The sequence below is a fragment of the Rhamphochromis sp. 'chilingali' genome (assembly GCF_963969265.1).
Source record: "Rhamphochromis sp. 'chilingali' genome assembly, chromosome: 6".
Classification (NCBI taxonomy): domain Eukaryota; kingdom Metazoa; phylum Chordata; class Actinopteri; order Cichliformes; family Cichlidae; genus Rhamphochromis; species Rhamphochromis sp. 'chilingali'.
Window position 1 is genome coordinate 12,885,369 of NC_137933.1, and position 22,316 is coordinate 12,907,684.

At 40.7% G+C, this 22,316-nt stretch overlaps 1 protein-coding gene across 1 annotated transcript in view; it reads right to left on the reverse strand.

Annotated features, from left to right (window-relative positions):
- The window catches only part of itga11a (integrin, alpha 11a), a 53,879-nt gene that overhangs the window by 29,567 nt on the left and 1,996 nt on the right, over positions 1-22,316 (reverse strand). Inside the window, exons 2-9 of the mRNA XM_080884561.1 lie at positions 17,636-17,750; positions 2,937-3,049; positions 2,378-2,469; positions 2,013-2,127; positions 1,794-1,921; positions 1,452-1,600; positions 1,219-1,363; positions 579-744 (exon numbers count right to left, since the gene is read on the reverse strand). Of these exons, the coding sequence (XP_080740687.1) occupies positions 579-744; positions 1,219-1,363; positions 1,452-1,600; positions 1,794-1,921; positions 2,013-2,127; positions 2,378-2,469; positions 2,937-3,049; positions 17,636-17,750 (1,023 nt within the window). The remainder of the gene's footprint in view (positions 1-578; positions 745-1,218; positions 1,364-1,451; positions 1,601-1,793; positions 1,922-2,012; positions 2,128-2,377; positions 2,470-2,936; positions 3,050-17,635; positions 17,751-22,316) is intronic.

A 22,316-nucleotide genomic window follows, 5' to 3' on the forward strand; every position in this document is an offset into this window, starting at 1 on the left:
AACAGCTGTTGGCTGGCTGCTTAGTTCTGCCTCAGATGAGAGCAACCTCTTTGCCACAGTCGACATACAAATAAATAAACCGTTTATTTATCAGGCTTTTAAACAACATCGAGCTCGTTATACAGTCGTTAGGATGACTTGTGTCATGCATCAGTTTGAAATGTCATCTTGTGACCTTATTATCCCCCGTTGTTGTGATTAAACCTGTATTTGTGAAAAAAACAAAAACAAAACAAAAACAAAACAAAAAAACAAAAACAAAACAATATGTATTTAATTTAAAGTTACACAACAGAGGAACAACGTTTTTGTGCATATTGCTATTTGTGTAGTTTCTTTTTAACAAAAGGACATTTCTGCCCAGAGACCAATACATTTATTAAACTCTGCTATAGACAAGATTATTGTTTGTTATTTATTAGTTTATATTAATCATTTATTGTTTATTATTATTGTTCTTTCATTATTATTTCTGAATTTTGCCACGTAAACTTAATCGTACCCACAGTGTTGTGAGTGCATCCCTAAAAGCCTCACTTTAACCATGAAATTTTGGTAAAGTAAAAGTCTTGTAAAACCTTCCAAACTGAAGATTCGCTCTCCGAGTGCGTCCACAATATCCTTCAGCGCTGACTCGTCTGTCACATTAAAGAAGTGTTTGTCATCTGGATCGCTGGCAATGTACTTGATTTCATTGAGGAAGGCCTCAGGGTTGATTCCTCTGCGGTTGTAGTAGCCAAGAACCTAAAAGGATCAGATTAAACAGTCTGTCACTAAATGCATGAAGCCAGGACCAGCATAACAAATCTCCCATCCTTTAATTGCCCTGAACCGAGCTGATATTCGCACTCATTGAGCAGGTTTCTGATAACCAACTCCAGTTGACTTTCAGCCAAATGACTCAAAGGGTTTAGACACTGAATGGAAATATGTGTGCCCTATCTCCACAGGAGTAATGGCAAAAACTAAAAACCACTGCGGCTTTGAAGAGATCATTCACGCCTTCGTGTGTGTTTGGAGCTCTTGGAGGACTCTGAGTGTTTTGGCTCCATTTGTAACTTTTGAGAGAGCTGCTATAATTGAACCCCATGAAGTCACCTCATTAATGTTTATGGTGTTTCATTGCTCCACAGGGAATTTACTGCCCTTCAGAAAACCAAGTTCAACCTCAACTGTAAGCCATGTAATCCAGTTCAATAACTGATCTAGCAGACTCACAGCGATGGCATAACGGGTGATCCCGTCCTTCTCACTGTCCTCAATGGCTTGCTGGAGATCAGCACTGTCATGTGACTCTCCGTCAGTTATCACAATCATCACCTTCTTGGCTCCACGTCGTCCTCCGTGTTTGAAAGCTTGGGAGCTGTAAACATGTTTACTATGTTTAGTAAAATGCAGTACAGAACGGAGGATTACTGAAGTGTTCGTTTGGACTAACGGAGTTACTGTACCGTGCTGTGTTGATGCCAAGAGCTGTGTTGGTCTCCTCACCACCCCGCTGGTCGATACTGCGTGCCCTTTTCACTACTTCCTCTACTGATTTGTAGTCACTGAGTTTGAATTCATGGACAACCTTCTCACCATACTGCACAACTCCAACCTACACAAAGAAATGCAATGACAGTGATCTATAGCAACAAAAACATCGTCTTCATATTAATGAAACATAATTCTGAGGACACAAAAACACGGAACAACATAAAATACATTAAAGACTATGAACGAAGAGCAAAATGTAGATCTGTTTAACATACGTTCTCTTAGTATTTTTTTTGGTTTGTTTTTGTACAAACCTGTATTTGACCGGGCCCAATGTAGAACTTCTGAAGAATGTTGATGAGAAAAGCCTGCACTTCATACCAGGGATAGATGGAGTTTGAGCCATCGAGAACAATCACTATGTCCATGTAGGTTTCGCACCCTGGAAGGATAAGGTACAAGCTCCCAGATAAGGATCTAATCCTTTGCAGAGACTTAAAACCATCAATGAATCTCATCATTTAAAAACGTACTCTGAAAGGCAGGGGCGATTGTTCTGGAGAACTTGAAGCTTGCATTGACTCTGGAGCATATGCCAGTGCTGTAGTACGAGCTTCCACACTCATACGACCATAATGGTCCACAGGCCTGAAAGAAAGCATTGATACAAGCAAGATTATTGACCTCAGCATAATACAAAAAGCAAGGTTCATGCCAAGAACAGCAGCATTAAAACCATGTAATCAAAAGACAATCTTGTGGGAAGTTTTTCTTTTCCCCCTTATTTGGACAACTGCAATCTTATGTGTTCTTACACGCTCAAAAAGTTCTGCAGCAGCAGGCCATTACTGTTTGTTATATTTCATAAAACATAACTAATTTTTAAAGGGGCTCTCACCACAAAGCTGTTGTCTTTAGGGTTAGATGTAAGCGTCATTCCCAGTCTCATCTTGTCCTTTCGCTCTGATACGTTTGTCAGAGATATCCTTCCTTGAGGGAAAATAAATTTCACTGAGATCTATGATGGACTGTTTCAAACACACATAAAGAAATACGCTATCCACAATCTGGAACTTTGGTTTGTGTCAGCAACATCTACATCCTCAGATCTAAATGTTTACTTCATGAAACTTCTTGTGAGTACCTAACAAGCACAACATGTGCAACCCGTATGAAGAGGCATGTGGTAACATTTGCGGCAAATCACACAAGTGGAAATGCACATAAACTGTTTAAAAAAATAATAAAATGTGGAATGCATGGTATGGTACCCACATTTCTGTCTGACACATGTCATCATGATGTTTACTGACACATGAGGTGAAAAGCAAGCAGGAACCGCGGTAAACAGCTTTACAAAGCATGCATTCATTTTGCATTTATGATGGTCCCTGTCAATGTTTGGACTCTTTTCGTGATGCTCTTGTAAAAATGAAGAGGTGTTTTTAATACTGCACCTAAATTGAGCTTGGCGCAACCGTTGCCGTTGGTTCGTTTGCTCAGTGAGCATTTATAAACATCCCCCGTCTGGTAAGCACCGTTCATTTCATACGGGGCACCCACTAATAACCTGAAAAACAAAAAACAGAATCCAAAAGTTAGTCACTTAAATGTTTAACAGCAACAACATCAAACTTTCTTATTTTTGCCCAGTAAGCAACTTTCTGAGGGAATATGATGGTGACTGTTAACATCAAAGAGGAACAAAAAAAACACATGGGCTGACCTAAAATGCTTAATCATTCTTTTTTCCATGGAAGTCACTACGTGTAATCTAATCCAGCACTGCCCCGTCTCATAATCATTAACAGTTCCACGCAGTCACACCTAGAAGCTGGCCAGTACAACCAGTCACTGCTTATAAGCAATATCTTTACAACAGAGACATCAGAGGTGCAGGTTCAGTAACGATAGGAGGAAATGATCTTATTTGCATTTAAGAATCTGATCAAAACACTCAAGTTGCTGCAGGACATAGCATCAAATTCAACAGCAAGGCTAGAAGCCATTCATATTCAGACGTTATCGTAGTTTTTAGCATCGCTTTTTCTACGTGCTGCAACGGCTCACTGTGTGACAATCAAAACTACCGACGCAACAGCAAAGGAAACAAAACCCTTGCTTATGCTTTATAACATGTAAGACAACTTTTGAAGAGTGGAGACGTGAACATTATTCTTATTGCAGGAAAAGACCATGGTGGTAAAGTGCAAACTGCAGCCAGGGCAGAAACAACTGCATTACACTCAGTGACGTTAATTTAGTTTGTTGGGGCACTAGGGGACCCCTCCAATTCATCACCACTACAGTATGATATAAACAACTGACAAAAATTTAAAAAAAAAAGTGCACTTTACTTAAAAGTTAGATTATTCAAGACTCTCTCTCACATAGTGAAGGCTAGAGTAGCAGCAACTGGAGAGAGTGGACTAAGGTTAGACCCTTGGGTGGGCTAGTTTCTCTTATTGTGACTGAAAGCTGCTGGAGTCTAGAGTTTGTCACTTTTCGGGGAAACCTTGCTGAGCAAATGCTCCAAAGAGTAAGCTGCCTTGCAAGCTATGCCTCTGATTATGCAGCTAGCACAATATCAGCTACTTGGGCGGTCGTGGCTCAAAGAGTTGGCAGTTCACTTGTAACCAGAAGGTTGCCGGTTCGAGCCCCGGCTCGGACAGTCTCGGTCGTTGTGTCCTTGGGCAAGACACTTCACCTATCGCCTACTGGTGAAGGCCAGAGGGGCCGATGGCGCGATATGGCAGCCTCGCTTCTGTCAGTCTGCCCCAGGGCAGCTGTGGCTACAACTGTAGTTTGCCTCCACCAGTGTGTGAATGTGAGAGTGAATGAATAGAGAAACTTAAATAATGTTTTCCAAGAAGGAAGCCAGAAAAGGCTGTATCCACAGAGCTGAATACATTTTTTTAAAGTAAACCTCAGGCTGAACTAACAGGGCTACTTGTTTCTCCTGAGAAACTCATGACAGCTTGGGTAATACAAAAAAGACAGAAGTTTGGACAATAAAGGTGACCGCGCAAATATTTAATACTCCTGCTAAGTGTCTTTGGATTTGGAGACTTGCTGAAGTCTGAACGTCTTAATGTTAATGTGTTAACGCTAAGGTCTAATCACTGCTACAGTAATGGTTTCACTGGGACGTCCGAGAGGAATAACTGACTTATTTGAGAGCTGTCACATTACTAAACAGAATTTAGATGTCCTCAAAGAACAGTGCTGAGTGCCAAAGATTCTTTTCACATGACGAATGTTTGTGAGGAGTCACTCCTGTACTTGACTTCACAGTAGGTTTCCTGTGTGGGGTCAGTGAGGTCTAATAAAAGTCACTAAAAAGTTTTAGACGACTTCATTTGATGGAGAATATAAGTTATCTGGTGATTTTTCTTCAGGGCTGATGGAGGGCGTAAAGATCTCAAGGAGGACTATAAATCAAAGGAGTTTCCAACAAGTCCTCCAAGGTAAACAACAATATCAGTTTCTTGTTCCTACCTTTATATGTGACCCATTTGCTGAAGCCCCCCCCCCCCCCCCCTCATATAGCAGAGCTATAAGAAAGAGCAAAACAATCCACAAACGGAGGGTGGAGGTGTCGTGGAGGCATATTCCCGCTGATTTCCAGCCAGGAAACTGGCACGAGATTTCCATTTTGGACCATTTCTTTTTCATTGTTAGTTTTTACATTATTTCTGAACCAAAGTTTGTTTGACTGGCTTTGTTTTCAATTTAACTTAACATTTGGTAAGTTTTATCCATCAAGGCTTGCTGTTTATAGCTACGATAATATATACTACTGTGCAAAAGTTTTGAGCCACATCTCATTTCCCACACACTGCACACCATGTCTTTTAGCTAATAGTTCACCTTTCTGGTATCTTTGGCATTTTTTGTATCTTTAATAAAATGGCAAGAGAAGATGTGCTTTTGCAATAGTCTGCTAGCAACAAAATGGGTTTATCTGCTAAGTTGTCTGTTATGTGTAGATGCAACACTGGCTCATCCCTTGAGTTAGGTGCCTTTTTTAGGTTCGAATGATTCATAGGGCAGTGTGAAGTGGTCTAACAAACAAAACACAAGAAATTGTCAGATACAAGACTGAAATGCAAGAGACAACTAAAGAAATATTCCTGAAGAAAAAGAAAAATACAAGAAGGCCTTGGTCATTGCGAGTGAAAAAGATTAAAAAAGGAATGACAAGGATGCTTTCTGTGTACCTGTTACAATATTAACTAAGATAAGATAAGATAAGATAAGATAACCTTTATTAGTCCCACACGTGGGAAATTTGTTTTGTCACAGCAGGAAGTGGACAGTGCAAAAGTTATGACGCAAAAATTAGAATACAATAAGAATAAATACAGTACACAGCTGTACAGAATAGAATAAAATAATATACTATATACAGTAGAATAAAATAGAATAAAAATATACAATAAGATAAAAATAGAATACGAATGCTATATACAACTGAGTAAAAATACAACGATGCCAGAAAAGATTATTGCACTTAGTGTTATTGCACATGTGTGGATGTGTGTGTTTGTTCAGTTAAAGTCTTTGTTGTGGAGTCTGACAGCAGTGGGGAGGAAAGACCTGCGAAATCTCTCCGTCCCACACCGTGGGTGCCGCAGTCTCCCACTGAAGGAGCTGCTCAGTGCTGTCACAGTCTGCTGCATGGGGTGGGAGACGTTGTCCAACAGGGATGACAGCTTAGCCGCCATTCTCCTGTCACTCACCACCTCCACTGGGTCCAGAGGGCATCCTAGAACAGAGCTGGCCCTTCGGATCACCCTGTTCAGTCTCTTCCTGTCCCCAGCAGAGATGCTGCCGCCCCAGCAGACCACACCATAAAAGATAGCAGAAGCCACCACAGAGTCATAGAAGGTCTTCAGGAGTGGGCCCTCCACCCCAAACGACCTGAGTCTCCGCAGCAGGTACAGCCTGCTCTGCCCTTTCCTGTAGAGGGCGTCTGAGTTATGAGTCCAGTCCAGTCTGTTGTTCAGATGAACACCAAGGTACCTGTAGCTGTCCACAGCCTCAATGTCCATACCCTGGATGTTCAGTGGTTGCAGTGGAGAATGCTTGTGCCTGCGGAAGTCTACCACCAGCTCCTTGGTTTTACTGGCGTTGATCTGGAGGTAGTTCAGCTGGCACCAGTCCACAAAGTCTTGAGTCAGTCCTCTGTACTCCTTGTCGTCCCCATCAGTGATGAGGCCGACTATTGCAGAGTCATCAGAGAACTTCTGCAGGAAGCACTGGGTGGAATTGTGGGAGAAGTCTGCAGTGTAGATGGTGAAGAGGAACGGAGCCAGAACCGTTCCCTGTGGGGCCCCCGTACTGCAGACGACCCTGTCCGACACACAGCCCTGAGTCCTCACATACTGTGGTCGGTCGGTGAGGTAGTCCAAAATCCAGGTAGTGAGGTGATGGTCCACTCCAGAGTTCTCCAGCTTGTCCTTCAGAACCAAGGGAAGAATAGTGTTGAAGGCACTGGAGAAATCAAAGAACATGATTCTCACAGTGCTTCCAGCGGTCTCCAGGTGAGCGAGGGAACGATGTAGGAGGTGAATGACGGCATCATCCGCGCCAATGCCAGGCTGGTAGGCAAACTGAAGTGGGTCCAGTGATGAGCTTGTTAGGCGCCGAAGCTGAGCCAGGACCAACCGCTCCAGGGTCTTCATCAGGTGGGATGTCAGAGCCACCGGCCTGTAGCTGTTGAGGTCCTTGGGGCGTGAAGTCTTTGGCACTGGTACAACACAGGAGGTTTTCCAGAGCTGTGGGACTCTTCCCAACCTCAGGCTCAGGTTGAAGAGGTGCTCCATCACCCCACACAGTTGGTCCGCGCAGGACCTGACGACCCTCGAGCTGATGCCATCTGGGACCGCTGCCTTCTTGCCATTAATCCTCCTCAGTTCCCTCCTAACCTGGGTGGTTGAGAGAGACAGGCTGGAGCCTTGTGTTGAGTGTGTATTGGATGCTGTTGTTGGGGGTGGGGAGGAGTGAGCAGGGTGAATAGAGGAGGTGTGAAGTGTCTGAGGTGTCAGAGGTGGAACAGCAGCAGTGGGGGTGGGTGAGTCTGCAGCCGATGTTGCAGACTGTCTCATGGTTGAATCAAATCTGTTGAAGAAATGATTCAGTTCATTTGCCCACCTCACATCCCTCCCAGGCAGAGAGTTCTGCTGTTTGTGGCCTGAGATGGTTCTGAGGCCTCTCCAGACTTCACCAACGTTGTTTTGCTGAAGCTGGTTCTCCATCTTCTGCCTGTAGCTGTCCTTCCCATTCCTTATCAGTCCCCTCAGCTCTCTCTGCACCCTTTTCAACTCCTCTTTGTCTTTGGATTTGAAGGCCCTCCACTGTGACATAAATACAGTGGTCCCTCGCTTTAACGCGGTTCACCTTTCGCGGCCTCGCTGTTTTGAGGATTTTTTTTGGGTGCAATTTTGCATCCTTTTTTTTGTACAGCGCATTGTGTTCTGCGTCCTGATTGATTGACAATGGTCTACAGCCAATCTCGTGTCTCCTGTACAGTACAGAATGCGTTCAGCTTGTCAAATTTACATAAATCTTTGATCGCTAGCAGTGTGACTGTGACGTGCTGTACTGTATTTTTGTAAGTTTTCTCCCCAACAAACAACAATGTCAACAAAACGTTTTGCACCATCAAAGGCAACCGCGGGTGTCTTTGGTTTCATTCTATATTTCTGGACTTATTTTTCTACGAAGGTTTGAACTTTGAGAGTCGGTCTGAGCAAAGTGTATAAAGTGTGTAGTGAGGGGTTTTACAGCCTGAAAACATCTATAATAAGTTAACTACTTCACGGATTTCACCTGTCGATAAATGAGGGACCACTGTATTCAATCCTCTGTTATTATAAAACACCCTCTGCCGAATGTAAAATATCTGGTATCTGAGATAATGATGTAAAAGAAAATCACCCCCCTCCCTTGTTTTGAGGAGGGGGGTGATTCAAATGAAAACAAACAACAAAAAAACGTGTCAGCTCGACAACATTTTTTATTAATGATCTCTTAGAGTCAAGCATTGGGGTGTTTTAGGTTTTCAGTATCTCTAACTGTCATGATTGTGTTAGATTTAATGGCACATCATTTCTACATAATTTAACCTCAGACTGCCATTAGCTCAATCTTTAATTTTCACATGCAGAGCAGAGTCACTATGTACAGCATTAAACCTGCAAAAAACCTGAACAGCACCAGTCAGAAGCAAAATTTCACAATACATACACTGCCATGATAACACTGGAGTTTACACGAGACAGTTTTATTTAAACTCCACAAATAAATCAAACCTAAAGTACTGAATTAAAAAAACCCTCAGCATTAGTGGCAAATACCTACAGTTTTACTGTTACTCAGATTTCCTGAGCTCAACTAATTCGGGCATTAAAAGGCAGGTTGTATCCTAAAATACTCACATTCCTGGAAAGGCTTCGGAAAATTCTCTAAGTCTGCGACAAAATTAAACAACATTTCAGTCCAAGTGAAAATAACAGGCAAAGCAGCTGGCAAAAAACAGCTTTGGTGCCCCAAAGGAAAGATACCGTACACCACTTTATAGCAAAAACAGAGCAGGATCAACCTCCTGCATGGACCTTTAGGCCAAAATCTCACAATTAAACGAGGACGGATCTTTAGCTTAAGTACTTTGAGGTTAGGCTCATGATTGTCAGACTTTCTACCTTGTTCCAGTACTTGACATTACATGATGTCCATGATTTCAGTGGGAATCAAAGGCTTGCACTACTAGGCACTTCATTAATAACAACATTGTAACACTTTGACTGCACATTTACCATCTCAATCAGCAATCACAGCAAGAAGGTCCTGGGTTCGAATCTACTGCCTGGCTCGTCTCTGTGGAGTTTGTTTTATACTTCCTGTGTCTGCGAGGTTTCTCTCCAGCTTCCCCCCACAGTCCATAGAAATGCATGGGTTATATTAATAGGTGATTTTAAAATAGCCATAGCCTTTTATCCCATAGCAGCTAGGTTAGGCTCCAGCAACACCTGCCATCCTGAACTGGATAAAAGGAAGGAAATGGATGGATGGGTGGCATGTGTCTGATATCCCCATGTTGGTGTTGTTCCTACATCATCATAATAAAGTTGATCTAAGATCAACATTGCAACTGAACAATCACATTGTCATGATGTTATAGCTTTGCAATGTGGAGGAAAAAGAAAAAAAAGTGAAATCCTGCAAGTATTCCTACATAATCTGTTATAAAATATATAAAAAGTACCCAATGTTTGTCCTTTGGAGAAATGAAAAGTAATGGTTACATTTTTTGTGTTTTTCCTTTTTATTCGTATTTGTTCACCTGGGAAGCTAGCTCCCAATTAACACAATTCTTCTGTATTAACTTAATTGACTGTATTGACAACAAAGTTCCCAAGCTGAACCGGACTTTGTGGTGGGAATGTTTGATTGTGAGCTTTAGTTGGGAAAGTTCTTCTTGGGCAGCTGTAGATTCACTGTAGCCACATTGTACAATCAGGGCACAATCACTAAAAACTTAGCACCAGCTATGATTTGACATTTTACAGCAGCAACTGCAGACAAGAGGAAATGTTGTTGTAACAGTCCATCACTGCACATCAAAGAGGACATCATATGGGATCAAGCTTCAGTGTTATTGCTCCTGAAGCCAACTTTAAAAGTCTCACAGACTCTGGAAGTCATTTTACCACAGGGGCTCCAGCAGTGCTCATATTTTCATAGCTATTAATATCACGATTATTACTTCGGATATTGCTATCCCTTGGCCAGTGGAGACACAGCAGCTTAAGTTCAGGTCAGGATACATCTACCTTGATGAAAAGGGACCATTGTTGCCTTTGACTTGGATGCCTGCCTTAGGACCTCCTGAATTTCACCAGAAGCTGTTCAAATAATCATGTTCAGGAGCTCATTATGGTCAAACGCTAGCTTTGGTTCATCATCACAGCAAGAATGCTAATGACGATGAAAGAAAGTATTTGACCCAAAATGAACACATGGAGCTTTTCTACCATGGTTACCAATGAATACAGGATTTGGGGGTTTGAGGAAGTGCCATCCCCAAGCCCAGCCTGTCATTAATGTGGTCATTTTTTTCATATTTGGAAGGCGGAGATGTATTTGCTGTGAAACCACATCCATGCCCCAAACATGAGTGTGCTACTCCAGTGTCACGCTTGCTCATCACATTCTGTCCATTGGTATTAACAGGATATGTTTCCTTTTGTTAGTGCTGCCTCATTAATTGAGGGGATTGTTATGGTCACATAATTATTTTTCCAAGACATTTATTTCCCATATCTGCTCTGCCTGGGAGCATTGAGTTGATGGTAGCAGTAATCAGAGGATTATGAGACATTAACAAGCTCTTAATAGTTTTTTTTTTTACTTACTGTCCTCAAGTACGGAGAGGGAGTGAACATCCACATCCACCTTTTTCCACCAGAATGGATTATCTCAACAGTTACTGAATGGATTAGACTGGATGACATTTGGCTCAGATATTTATGGACTCCACCAAACTTTGCTGACTTTTGTGAGGACTTGTCTTAGCATAACCAGCAGGTCCAAATTTTCAGTTGTTCAATAAGCTATTGTTATATTTACTTGGCACTATTGTGGTTTGGGGATTCAGATGATCAAATGGTGACCACAGTTATACATGTTTGTTTTACAGGCATTTATCATTCCCTGACAATGTAAAGGCAAAAAAACTCAAAACATATAACTGAATCTAAATATCTGAAAACTACAAATTTGTCTGCAGACACTATGGTTCCCAGATGATGAATCGTAATGGATTTGGTGGTAACTTTTCCTCTGGAAACATGTGGTTGACATTTGTGAAAACTGAACATTTAAATTTTGCCCTCACGATCAAATGCAATTTTTTTTTCTGAGCCTTTCACTCTGTAACGCCATGATAAAAATATCCAACTTCTCCAATAGCTTAATTTTCAACTAAACACCTTGGTGTTAATGGACTATAAATAGGGAGCAATATGCTATTTCTGTTCTTTATTTTGGGTGTTTTTGTTCCTAGTCACATAACAGATACATTCTGCAATACTATATACAGAAATTAAGTTTGATAACACATATATAACAACTATAGACAGTAAAAAATATCTGTGTTTCTTCTGGTTCAGAAAAATTAAGCTAATGTGGAAGTGCCTTAAACTGGATTCTATCTGAAGGCCACCAGATTGCAAAAGTTGTGACTTCAAAAAGACTTCCAGTCCTACAGATGTCTACAGGAAAACAGCTTTAGGACTCGACCTTTTATAAACACTTTCCTGCTGAGTCTATAGGCTCAGTCACTCATTCTGGGTCATGTTGAAGTTTAATTCTACTTAAACTATAAGAAACCGATCAACTAAATTTGGCACATAGCTTCATCTTCATCTTCACCCTGAAGGTCTTTATCTATCACATATCATGACATCATCATGCAGCCTAGCAACAAAATATCATGTTAAAATGACCTCTTATTAACATTTTTGAATCTACAACACCTTAAGAAAGCATCACAACAACAACATCTAATTGATTTTTGAATTATCATATATATATATAATTATTATTGCTGCATTATGCGTTGCATATTATGACGCAATAAGATTGCCTGGCGACTACGTACCAATTGGCTTAAATCACCTGTTTTTAACCTTTATGCACCTGAAATATTTTTTTGACTTCATGACAATACCATCTCGTTTAGGATTACATGCCTAGCAATCACCTAGCAACAGCTAAAATGACCCATCTACTGCCACTATTTTTATTTTCTTTATTTGTACTTTTCATGTGGCTAAATCCATCAGTTGCCAACAGGTAAAAAGCCAAAGAATATCATAGCATGGACCTTTAACAGTTGTAATAACATAGTGTTCTTTTAGTGCCTGAATCAAAAGTAGGTACACTGAATTCTCTTTTATAACCTTTTTTTTGGTGCAGTTCTGCACAACAAGTGAAATAAAAGAAGCACTACTTAAAGCAGAGGTGAAAGCCCTCACAGACACTCTGTAGTTATGTTTCTAACTGAGCTGAGGAGTAGATGTCAGGTCTCAAAAGAGCAGACCTGATATAACTACAGTAAAATAAACAGCAGAACAGACAGTGGGGGGCCTCTGCAGTGTATGGCACAAGTATGCAGGTTAGTGCATCCCATCAGATTCAAAGACTTAAGCTCTTTGCCAACTGGAGGTAATGTGGCCTCATTTCAGTAACCCAATGAGTGCCTGCTGTGGCAGGGTGTTTAAATCACCCCGTTGAGCAGACATGTGGAGAAATGGTGCATGCCCTTTCCTCCGTAGCTCCATCAGCAGTAATGCACAGACCTCAATAAATGTTGTTGGGCAAAATAATGTCCTTTACAGTAAACACTTGGCAAATAAAACAACCTTAAAACTCAAGAGGACTTTTCGCAACTTTTGCACATTTTAATAACTCCAATGGTTAAAGCCTCTTAAATACTGGAGATTATTTTTGAAACCAGCCTTCATTTTGATCTTGACTATAGACGACACGTTTCGTGGCTTTATTTTCTATGGTTATGACAAAATCTGTTGGCAAAATCTGTCTACAGACAGACAGAGAGGCCTGCCAAAGTTCTTAAAAGTGCCTTTGTAACAGTTCCCAACTAGCTGTCATTCCAACTGCAGTTTTGCCAAAGCCATTTGGGAACAAGGTAATATTAGTGGACACTAAGGGCAAACACTCATGTCTGAAAGAATAACACATAGGATGTGGTTAAAGCGACATAATTCACAAGACTGTTGACCAGGAGAGTGCTGTTTGAATCCTGTGTCACTTTTGAACTTCTTTTCATTGCTTTGTTGTTGTTTGCTGTTTCACTTCTTTATCCTTTTCAATTTTCTTTGGTTTTCCTTTTTACTCACTGCTTAGTTGAGTCATTGGATCCAAAGGATTTAGAAAAGACAGTACAAATTTACCCTTTCACAACATTAAATGACACTGAATGGTAGCTACCAAATTAAGATTTTGCTAACAAAGCCTTGACCAAAGTAATGTAAGTAATGCATGTCTTTTGGCCTGTCTCCCTCAGCCCTAATCAGTCACACCAGATGGCCGCCCAGCTGTGAGCCTGGTTCTGCTGGAGGTTTGTTCCTGTTAAACGGGAGTTTTTCATTCCCACTGTCACCAGCTGCCTGCCTGTTTACAGTGATTTGTGATTGTTGAGCCTTTCTCTGTATTATTGTTGGGTCATTACCTTACAATATAAAGCACCCTGAGATGAGGGTTGTTGTGATTTTGCACAAACAGAAGGGAACTGAATGACATGCACACAAAGACTCACAAGCTGAAGAAAATACCAGCTTTGCTATCAGCTGTGATAATAACCTACCTAAATGCAAAGAACCAGCAGATATCTTTGTCTACTATTCTATTTTGGTTCTCAAGTACAGCCTTTTAAATACAGCTGCATTCTTGCCTAACTTCAGGTTTTGGTCATAAGAGGCTTTTTTTCCCCACAGAATCACTTTCCAGCTGTGATCCTGTTCCTATCCAAACATTCACAGCTGAGGGAATGAGAATTCAGTCAAGTCTGGAAAAGTTAACTGTGCTATAGATTGGCGCACAAGCTCACGGGCCCTGTCAGTAAGTGTAAAAAGTCTAGTTCTCCTGGAAGCCTAGTTGACATGAAATCAGTTGAAGGGAAACTGGAAGCCTAAAAAGCATAAATGATCTGGAACAATCCATTGCAATTTACAGAATGTGTGTAGTTTATTTAATTGACTTATTTAAATGTTAAATGTTAAACCACATGTGTAAATATACTAAATAAAAGCAGTTTCACATGATTTCAGGTCCATGCAATCAGCAGTTCATTCTGAACATTATACATACATGGAACCCAGAGATAAGGAAAACGGCATCAGTGACAATATACTGTAGTAGATATGACAAGGATTTAGTCAAATTTATTCAGTGGAGGTAAACTCCAGAAATCACCCTACAGATGTGCAGCAACTGCATAGAGGAACTAGGAACTCATGTATGCAAGTCAGTGTGGATAAAATGATAACGTAATCTAAACTTGTTTTAATGATCTGTAGCTCTCATTAAAGTGGTATTTTTACATTGGCCACAGCTCATGCGACATTCCTGCATCCAGCTGAGAGCTGTCAGACTATGTACTGTGCACACACTCCCACATGCACATACAAATATACACAGACAGTCTTGCATAAGTGTACAGCTGTTTGATCACACACCAACTCTTGCTGCTCTGACTAAACAGTCTTTTAAAACCGAAATTCAACAGGATGCGTAAGATGTCTGGTGAACAGACAGACGAGTCATAACTGAGTAAAACACTGGAACACTTACTGCTGCAGGCCACAGCATTTTCAGCCAGACAGTAGACTGAGTAGCCAATACACAGAAACAGTATTGTTACAGTAACCAAATCACTGAAAAGACATCTACCGAAACCTGCACACTTTTCACCAATTTCTATTCATCATATGTGTTATATTAGATGCACAAACACCTAACAGTGACAAAATACCAATCCCCTCAACTCTATTTTGCTGTATGTGGTTTACACACTGTTTGCACCTCGTTCTCAGACATTTACAGACAGGTCTGTTGACCTTTATTCCACATGTGTCAATCTCATCAGATCTTTTCATTTCTGGTAGACGTGATCGACTGGCATGGTTGCTAAACAAGTTGGCTTTTCACCGTAATATCTTTAGTAAGTTGCAGGTCACAGCGTTTTTTAGACAGACAGTAGCCAATACACAGACACAGTATTGTTACAGTAACTTCACTAAATCCCTGAGAAGGCATCTATAGAAATCTGCACACTTCACCAAATTAGGAGTGGTATTTAGTGTCTACTACTACTACTGCGACTACTGCTAATAATAATAATAATGATGAGCAGATCCATTGATTGGACACATACAGTCCAAAGCTCTCTGTTAGCTTCTAGCTTTGCTGAGTTGCTGAGTCGTGATTTTATCAAGAAGCAGAAGATGGTAGTTTTGTTTCCACCTGGAATACTGTAAAACAGCTTTATATGAACCATGCATGCACAAGACTAAAGGCTTCACATGCCGGACTGCCATAGAAGACGTGCAGTAGAGGATGAAAAAAGTACAAAAAAAAAAGTACACCATTGTATCACCATTAAGTAAAAACACAGGTATTTAAATTCAGTTCTGCTCTTTGATTGAGCTAACTGGAAACAATTTCCTAATGCGTTGTACTGCAACAGTAGTGAGATTAGGTTTTGATTAACCCAGTAACTTACTGGTGCCCACACTTTGGAAGAGCAGGACATGACCTACTAGTCTGCTGTTTTGCCATTTAAGCCTTGTGGCCGACTGCTGTACTACAACAAGGCAAAATGAATGAATGACTGAACGAGTATGTGAATGCTGAACATCCCACACACACACACACAGAAAAAAGGAAAAACAGCGTCAAGATCGCAAAGCAGTCATTTTATGTGTGTGATGCTGCTCCAATGTAAAGTATATGTGGGGCAAAGATTTTTTGACTAGACAGAACCAGCAGGAGGGAAAAAAGACCATGACACTATAAATAATCATCTTTCAAATAAATAACAGGATTTGAAAGTCTAAACACGAACCTCAAAACCTGAAAATGAACTAAATGTCTGCACTTAGAATGGGTTTATATGCTTTAATAATTGGGGTATATTCAATAATGGGGTATATTTAGAGAGCACATTTTCAGAAACACTTTAGAGAAAGGCTGCAGTGAAGATACGTCATGTAAGAAAAGCATGAACTCCAAAACATCAGTGTATTCTGTGGGAGAGAATACGTCCATTTGGTGTGGTCACAAAAGCATAATAAGGGAATTAATTATAAGAATTATAACGTATAATGTTAAACATGTAAAGCTCTATAGGTCAACATAAAAAATGCGGTCTCACTATTACAATGTTGCAGTTTCTGCTGTCATCATTTAAACAACTGCAGGAGGTTACTGTCAGAAAACTGAAAGGGAGGTCATGGAAAGCCCATCCATCCATCCATCCATTCGCTTCCGCTTATCCTTTTCAGGGTCGCGGGGGGCGCTGGAGCCTATCCCAGCTGTCATAGGGCGAAAGGCGGGGTACACCCTGGACAGGTCGCCAGTCTGTCGCAGGGCCAACACATAGGGACAGACAACCATTCACACTCACATTCACTCGCACATTCACACCTAGTGGCAATTAGGATTATCCAATTAACCTATCCCCACAAGGTCATGGAAAGCATTTCATAAAATTCGTCACACTCGTTATTTTCTGGTGAAGGACTCTGGAAGCAACTGAAGTCAAGTTTTCTTTTTAAAAAGGACATATAATTATATATCTACATAAACAGAACTAATGGTTGTTGCACACACACATACACAGAAGCAAAACCTGAACATGGCACGGTGCCAGCACAGTGCTGGCTAAAAGATATTTTGGAAATGCCAGAAACTAATTCTGGCCACCACGTGGTGCCAGTTGGCCTAGTGCGCATCAGGAGTTTGTGCTATGAGGTAATATGATGAATGTGAGGTATTCGGTTCAGAGCTACAGCTTGATTTGCAAGCACAAATTACTGGGAGGAAACCACCACAAGAGAGGTGCAGTAGATCACTAGCTTACACAGGGAAAAAATAGAGACATCCCAACATCTTTGCCAAGTCAGCTGTCTCTCAGCTCCACATCTTGTCAGCAAGTATTTTACAGTCATTATTTCCTTGAACTCTTAATCTTAGCAACTGATCACTAAGGTGAAGTTTGACAGTTTTATACCAGGCTAAAAATATGCATTACAGTAGGAGATACTGATATTTTAAATAAAATAAAGGCAGTAAAAATTCTGCAATGCAATAAAAGTAGCCATTGCACCAGCAGAAACCATCATAATGTCAATATATGAGATTTCCACTTGATGAAGATGTATATCACACACAAATAAAGCCAGGCCTCCTGTCACATGGACTAAACTTGACTCGCTATCACTCACCAACAGCTTGATTTGAAAGATATAATATTTGCCAAGCTACAAAACATCAGTAAAGAGAATTTAACATGAAAAAGCTGTAATATTTTGCAAAGACGCCGTGCGTAAATAACATGAGTCCTTACCATTTTTCTCCTCCAGCAGCCACATGTTGCTGAACAGTGTATCCAAACTGTGCTTGTTTAGGGCCTTTAATGATCCTGTATTTCTTTGTGTCGATGTTAAAGCAGTCGTGGAATCCTTTGGAAAAGAAAATACAAGTCTTGTCAGCAGCGATATAAGCAGGACTTTAAATACCATCTCCAATGGAATTAGTTGAATCCAAATAGAACATCTAGATTGTATGGTAAATGTTTGTGCTGAACCTCAGCATCTGGCCTGAATACAACAAAGTGCGGCAAAGTCCTCCTTACTCATCCTCAAAATAATCCCAAGTCTCCTGCTCCAGCCTAAACACAGACTTCCCTCCTAACGAAACAAATATTATTCAGATAAACTGAGCTGTCTCTCATGTTTGACTGACACTTTTTCATTAGACATCTGCAGACCCGGAGGAGTTTTGGTTAAACGTGTGTCAACATGGCCACCAACATAGCACATTTTTTTACTTCCATGGGGCATACTTGACAGACATTGTTTACTTAATACCAGTATGTCAGTCTAAGGTGAAGTAGAAGAAGACAAAATGAAGAGAAGCAATTGAAATTGATATTATAATTAATAGCCGGTGAAATATACTTGGATGCAATCTGAGGGCAGGAAGAATACATGTGCACTCGAGTTTTTCTCACATTTTAGGCATCTTATAAAAACGTCTTCTGCAAAAGCAGATTTTGCATGTCACTAACTTAACCCATTGTATTTTATTAATGCTGACAGTAAGATTTGGCCTTCAAATTTCCATGAAAGAGGAGGATCTTTGTGGAGGTGACGAAACGTTACTTTTGGCAACAAAGAAGGGAAAAAACGTAACTGTAATGCAGCTCTGCTTTCCTCTCAATTCATCTCCCTCGCTTCATCCGTCTTCTGCATAATTTGCTGCCGAGCTCTTTTCCGCTAACTGCTATACTTTATACTGAAGAGACCCTGCTCAGTTTTTTTCGCTCGATTAATATTTCAGCTACTGTAAGTTCAGGACTCACATTTACCTTTGCACTACATGTTACTGATATCCTCAATCCAAAACTACACCGAGTCACGTTTTAGGGAAAAACCATCGCCTAAAGAGAAGGACATAGGAGGGAAATTGAATCACGCTTGGGGCTTAATGAGACACAGAGGTTTCCTTAAAATTAAAGTGTTTTCTCACAGCTGGAGCTGCAACACTGAGCTGAGAGCTCAGAAGTCTCATCTTTTAACCACCGCAGACCTCTGTACTTCTTACTTTGTGGCTCTTGTCCTCACACTGTAGGGTTTATTAAGTCTCTCACACTCAAGCAAAAAACCACCACTCACAGTTCATTCCCCATGAATGAGACTCTGGGGTCACATTGAGTCAAGTGAGACGTTTTTTTCTTTGTCTGGGAAATCTTTGATAAATTCAAGTGAAGGAATGTGCAACAAAGCTGGACACATGTTCAATTAAAGTTACTCAATAAGAAACTACAGTTCAAAATTCAAGACAGCTGACTCACAGAGAAAGAGAGGGAGAGAAAACTTGCTGCTGCTGTAGCTTAACACTATTTTTAATCTGATGTTGCCATAATGAAAACCTTTCAACATTTGACTGTCAAATGTTTGCACTCTAATTACATTAACTGGTGATTCTAAATTGCCCAAAGGTGTAAATGTGAGCTTGAATGGTTGCCTGCCTTGTTTGTGTTAGCCCTGTAGTGATCTGGTGACCTGTCCTGGGTGTACTTTCACCCTGTGCCAGCTGGGATAGGCTCCAGCACCCCAGCCAATCCTGAAGTGGATAAATGGTTGAGAAAATAGGTCCATGGAATCTTTTCTCTTCACTTGCATCAATGTATCTGTTTATGTGGATGTCCAGCAGCTGATCACATGGTCTAACATCGTGTACATTTCTTTGATACACCTCTCAACAAGTGTTCACTGTTCATCACTTTCAAAAAGTAAACTCTGAGATCTTCTTGGGATGTTAGATGGACCTGTTGGGTATTCACGTGTTCAAATTCTTTTTTTTCTTTTTTTTTAAAGTATCAAGGTGTTGGTTTGGAAGCAAAATACAAAATTTTGTGGTCACCCAGAGCCTCAGCGCAGCTGTGGCAAGCGTGGCAGGAGTCTGTTTGCTGATTCATAAAGCTGTTTTATTGGCTTACGGACCATTTTAATGAGTGAACTCTTTTATTAAAGCAAATTAGGGAAAACTTTACGTTAGAAACCACTTTGAAGACATCAATTTAAGTGGTCAATATTCTGCCACTGCTCCAAATTTAAAAAGGATAAAGAATAGCATCACAAGTATTGTCAGAATAACAACTGAATTGCTTGTAATTTATAAAGATGTTCTATATTATAAAAATATTGCATTTTTCTTAAATCATAAATACTGCAGAATTACCACTTTAACATTGCTTAACACAGCAGAACAGATTTTAGTTCTGCTGGTGCTTTGACATGTAGAGGAGAGGCTGGATGTTGAGTCCGAAGACAAATGGCCCCTCTACAGAAATGTGAATTTGTCTGCATTTCTTAGATAGTGAATATTTGGACATGTTAATAGGTTGTCTAAACACACATGAAACTAAATATTTGCTTTCCCGGTTCCCTATCAAGCATCTGTAAACTGTGGCCAAAACTGACAGTTTGGGGACTGCAGGCAGTTTAAAAAAAATAAACATAAAAAAATAAATAAACTGAGACCACACTTCTACCACAGCTACGCTTGGATTCCCAGCTACACAATGAATAAGTCATTCATATATTTTTTTCAGTCAAGTGACCTCAAGTATCTCATAATGTGATTGGCATCACCGTAGACTGTTTGTTCTGCTTCATGAAAAGTTCTCTTAAAGTGAAAGGCCGTCTCTGCCACGCAAACTCTTCAAGTAAATATTGACACATGTGCCACATTGCTCATTTCCTGTGGCACGAATGGTGCACATGACCAGCTCTTCTTTCACCCTATCCCATAACGTCCCCTTAAAGTTTCTATATAGCTACAAACATATTCAGCAAACAAGGTTGAAAATAAGTCACTGGGATGGAGCCGTGTGGAAATAAATCAGAAGGTGCTGCATCATTTTATAGTTATTTTTGCTTTTTGTTTGGGGGGGGGGGGGGGGGGGGGGGGGGGGCTAATTATAAAATAGAACAGAATATTTTCTGTTCTGATATCTGATATCTGGTGAATAAGCAATGCAAGCAATTATTCTCCTTATCTCGGCTGAAGATGAAGCAAGGAATATTACAGCTAATAATCTCACAGTCCTTGTAATAATAATAATAATAATAATAATAAACTTTATTTATAAAGCACACTTAAAAACCAAGGGTATGCCAAGGTGCTTAACAAGTAAAATAGAGAATAGGAGGAGGATAATAGGAATAGGACCAAAGCAAGTACTAAATATGCAAGCAGATAACTGTCACTAATACATAGGAAAGCAACAGGTACAGAGCAAACAAGAATTTAAATGAGCATAAAAGTGCATGATATAAAATCATAAAAGAAATATTAACTAGAGGGAAAGGCAAGATTGAATAAGTGGGTTTTTAATCGTGATTTGAACAGTGCAATGGAATCAGATGCGCGGAGGTCGAGAGGAAGGGTATTTCACAGTACCGGGGCAGCCAGAGCAAACGCACGGTCACCCCGAGACTTCAGTCGAGATCTGGGTTGGGTCAGAAGTAGTTGAGTGGCAGATCTGAGTGTTCTAGCAGGAGTATGTGGTTTGAGAAGTTCACTAAGATAACTTGGCGCTAATTTATTAATAGTTTTGAAAGTAAGAAGTAATATTTTAAATTGAATACGGTACTTTATGGGCAGCCAATGCAGGCTAGCTACGACAGGGGTAATATGGCAAAATTTCCTGGTACCAGTTAAAAGGCGGGCTGCTGCATTTTGGACTGTTTGCAGTCTAAGAAGAAGAGAAGAGGGAAGACCATAGTACAAGGAGTTACAATAATCCAACCTGGAGGTCACAAAAGCGTGAATAAGCTTCTCCAGGTCCTCATGCGGAATATAATGCCTAGCCTTAGAGATAAGGCGCAGTTGGTGGAAGCTAGATCTCACTACAGCAGACACTTGCTTATCGAGTTTGAGCGAGCTATCCAGCAGTACACCCAAGTTACTGACATAGTCACAAGAAAAACTAGCAAAGGAACCCAGGGCAGCACAGAACAGAGAGAGAAGTGTCAGGGTAAAAAGCATGAGAACTGAGATCATCCAGTTTCCATTTAAAGACACTAAAGTAGCAAAGCAATTTAATATTCTCAGTAATATTAGCAGCTTTTAACGTAAGGTCAGAGTCTTCCTGGGTTTCCTGTGTACCGGTTTCTTTGCCCAGATAAATAAACCTCAGGCCGGTGGCTGCCGGTGTGACTCACATTAGTCTGCTGCTGCTTTTGGCCCAACACCAAGCCGCTGGAGCTCCACCGCAGACCCGCTGATATAGAGCAGCAGTTTGGATGAATTGTGCAAACTGCTGGCTTGGACACATCCTCATATCACACACACACACACACACGCATGATACAGCACTGTGACGTCTCCTCTTCTTCGCTGATTTTTAAAAAAATCTATCCTGACAATCAATTCTGATGTGTGTGTGTATGTGGAAACAGCATCCGACTGGTGTTACATGACCAGGAGCGATATCTTTGGCATGGGTCTTTGTATAA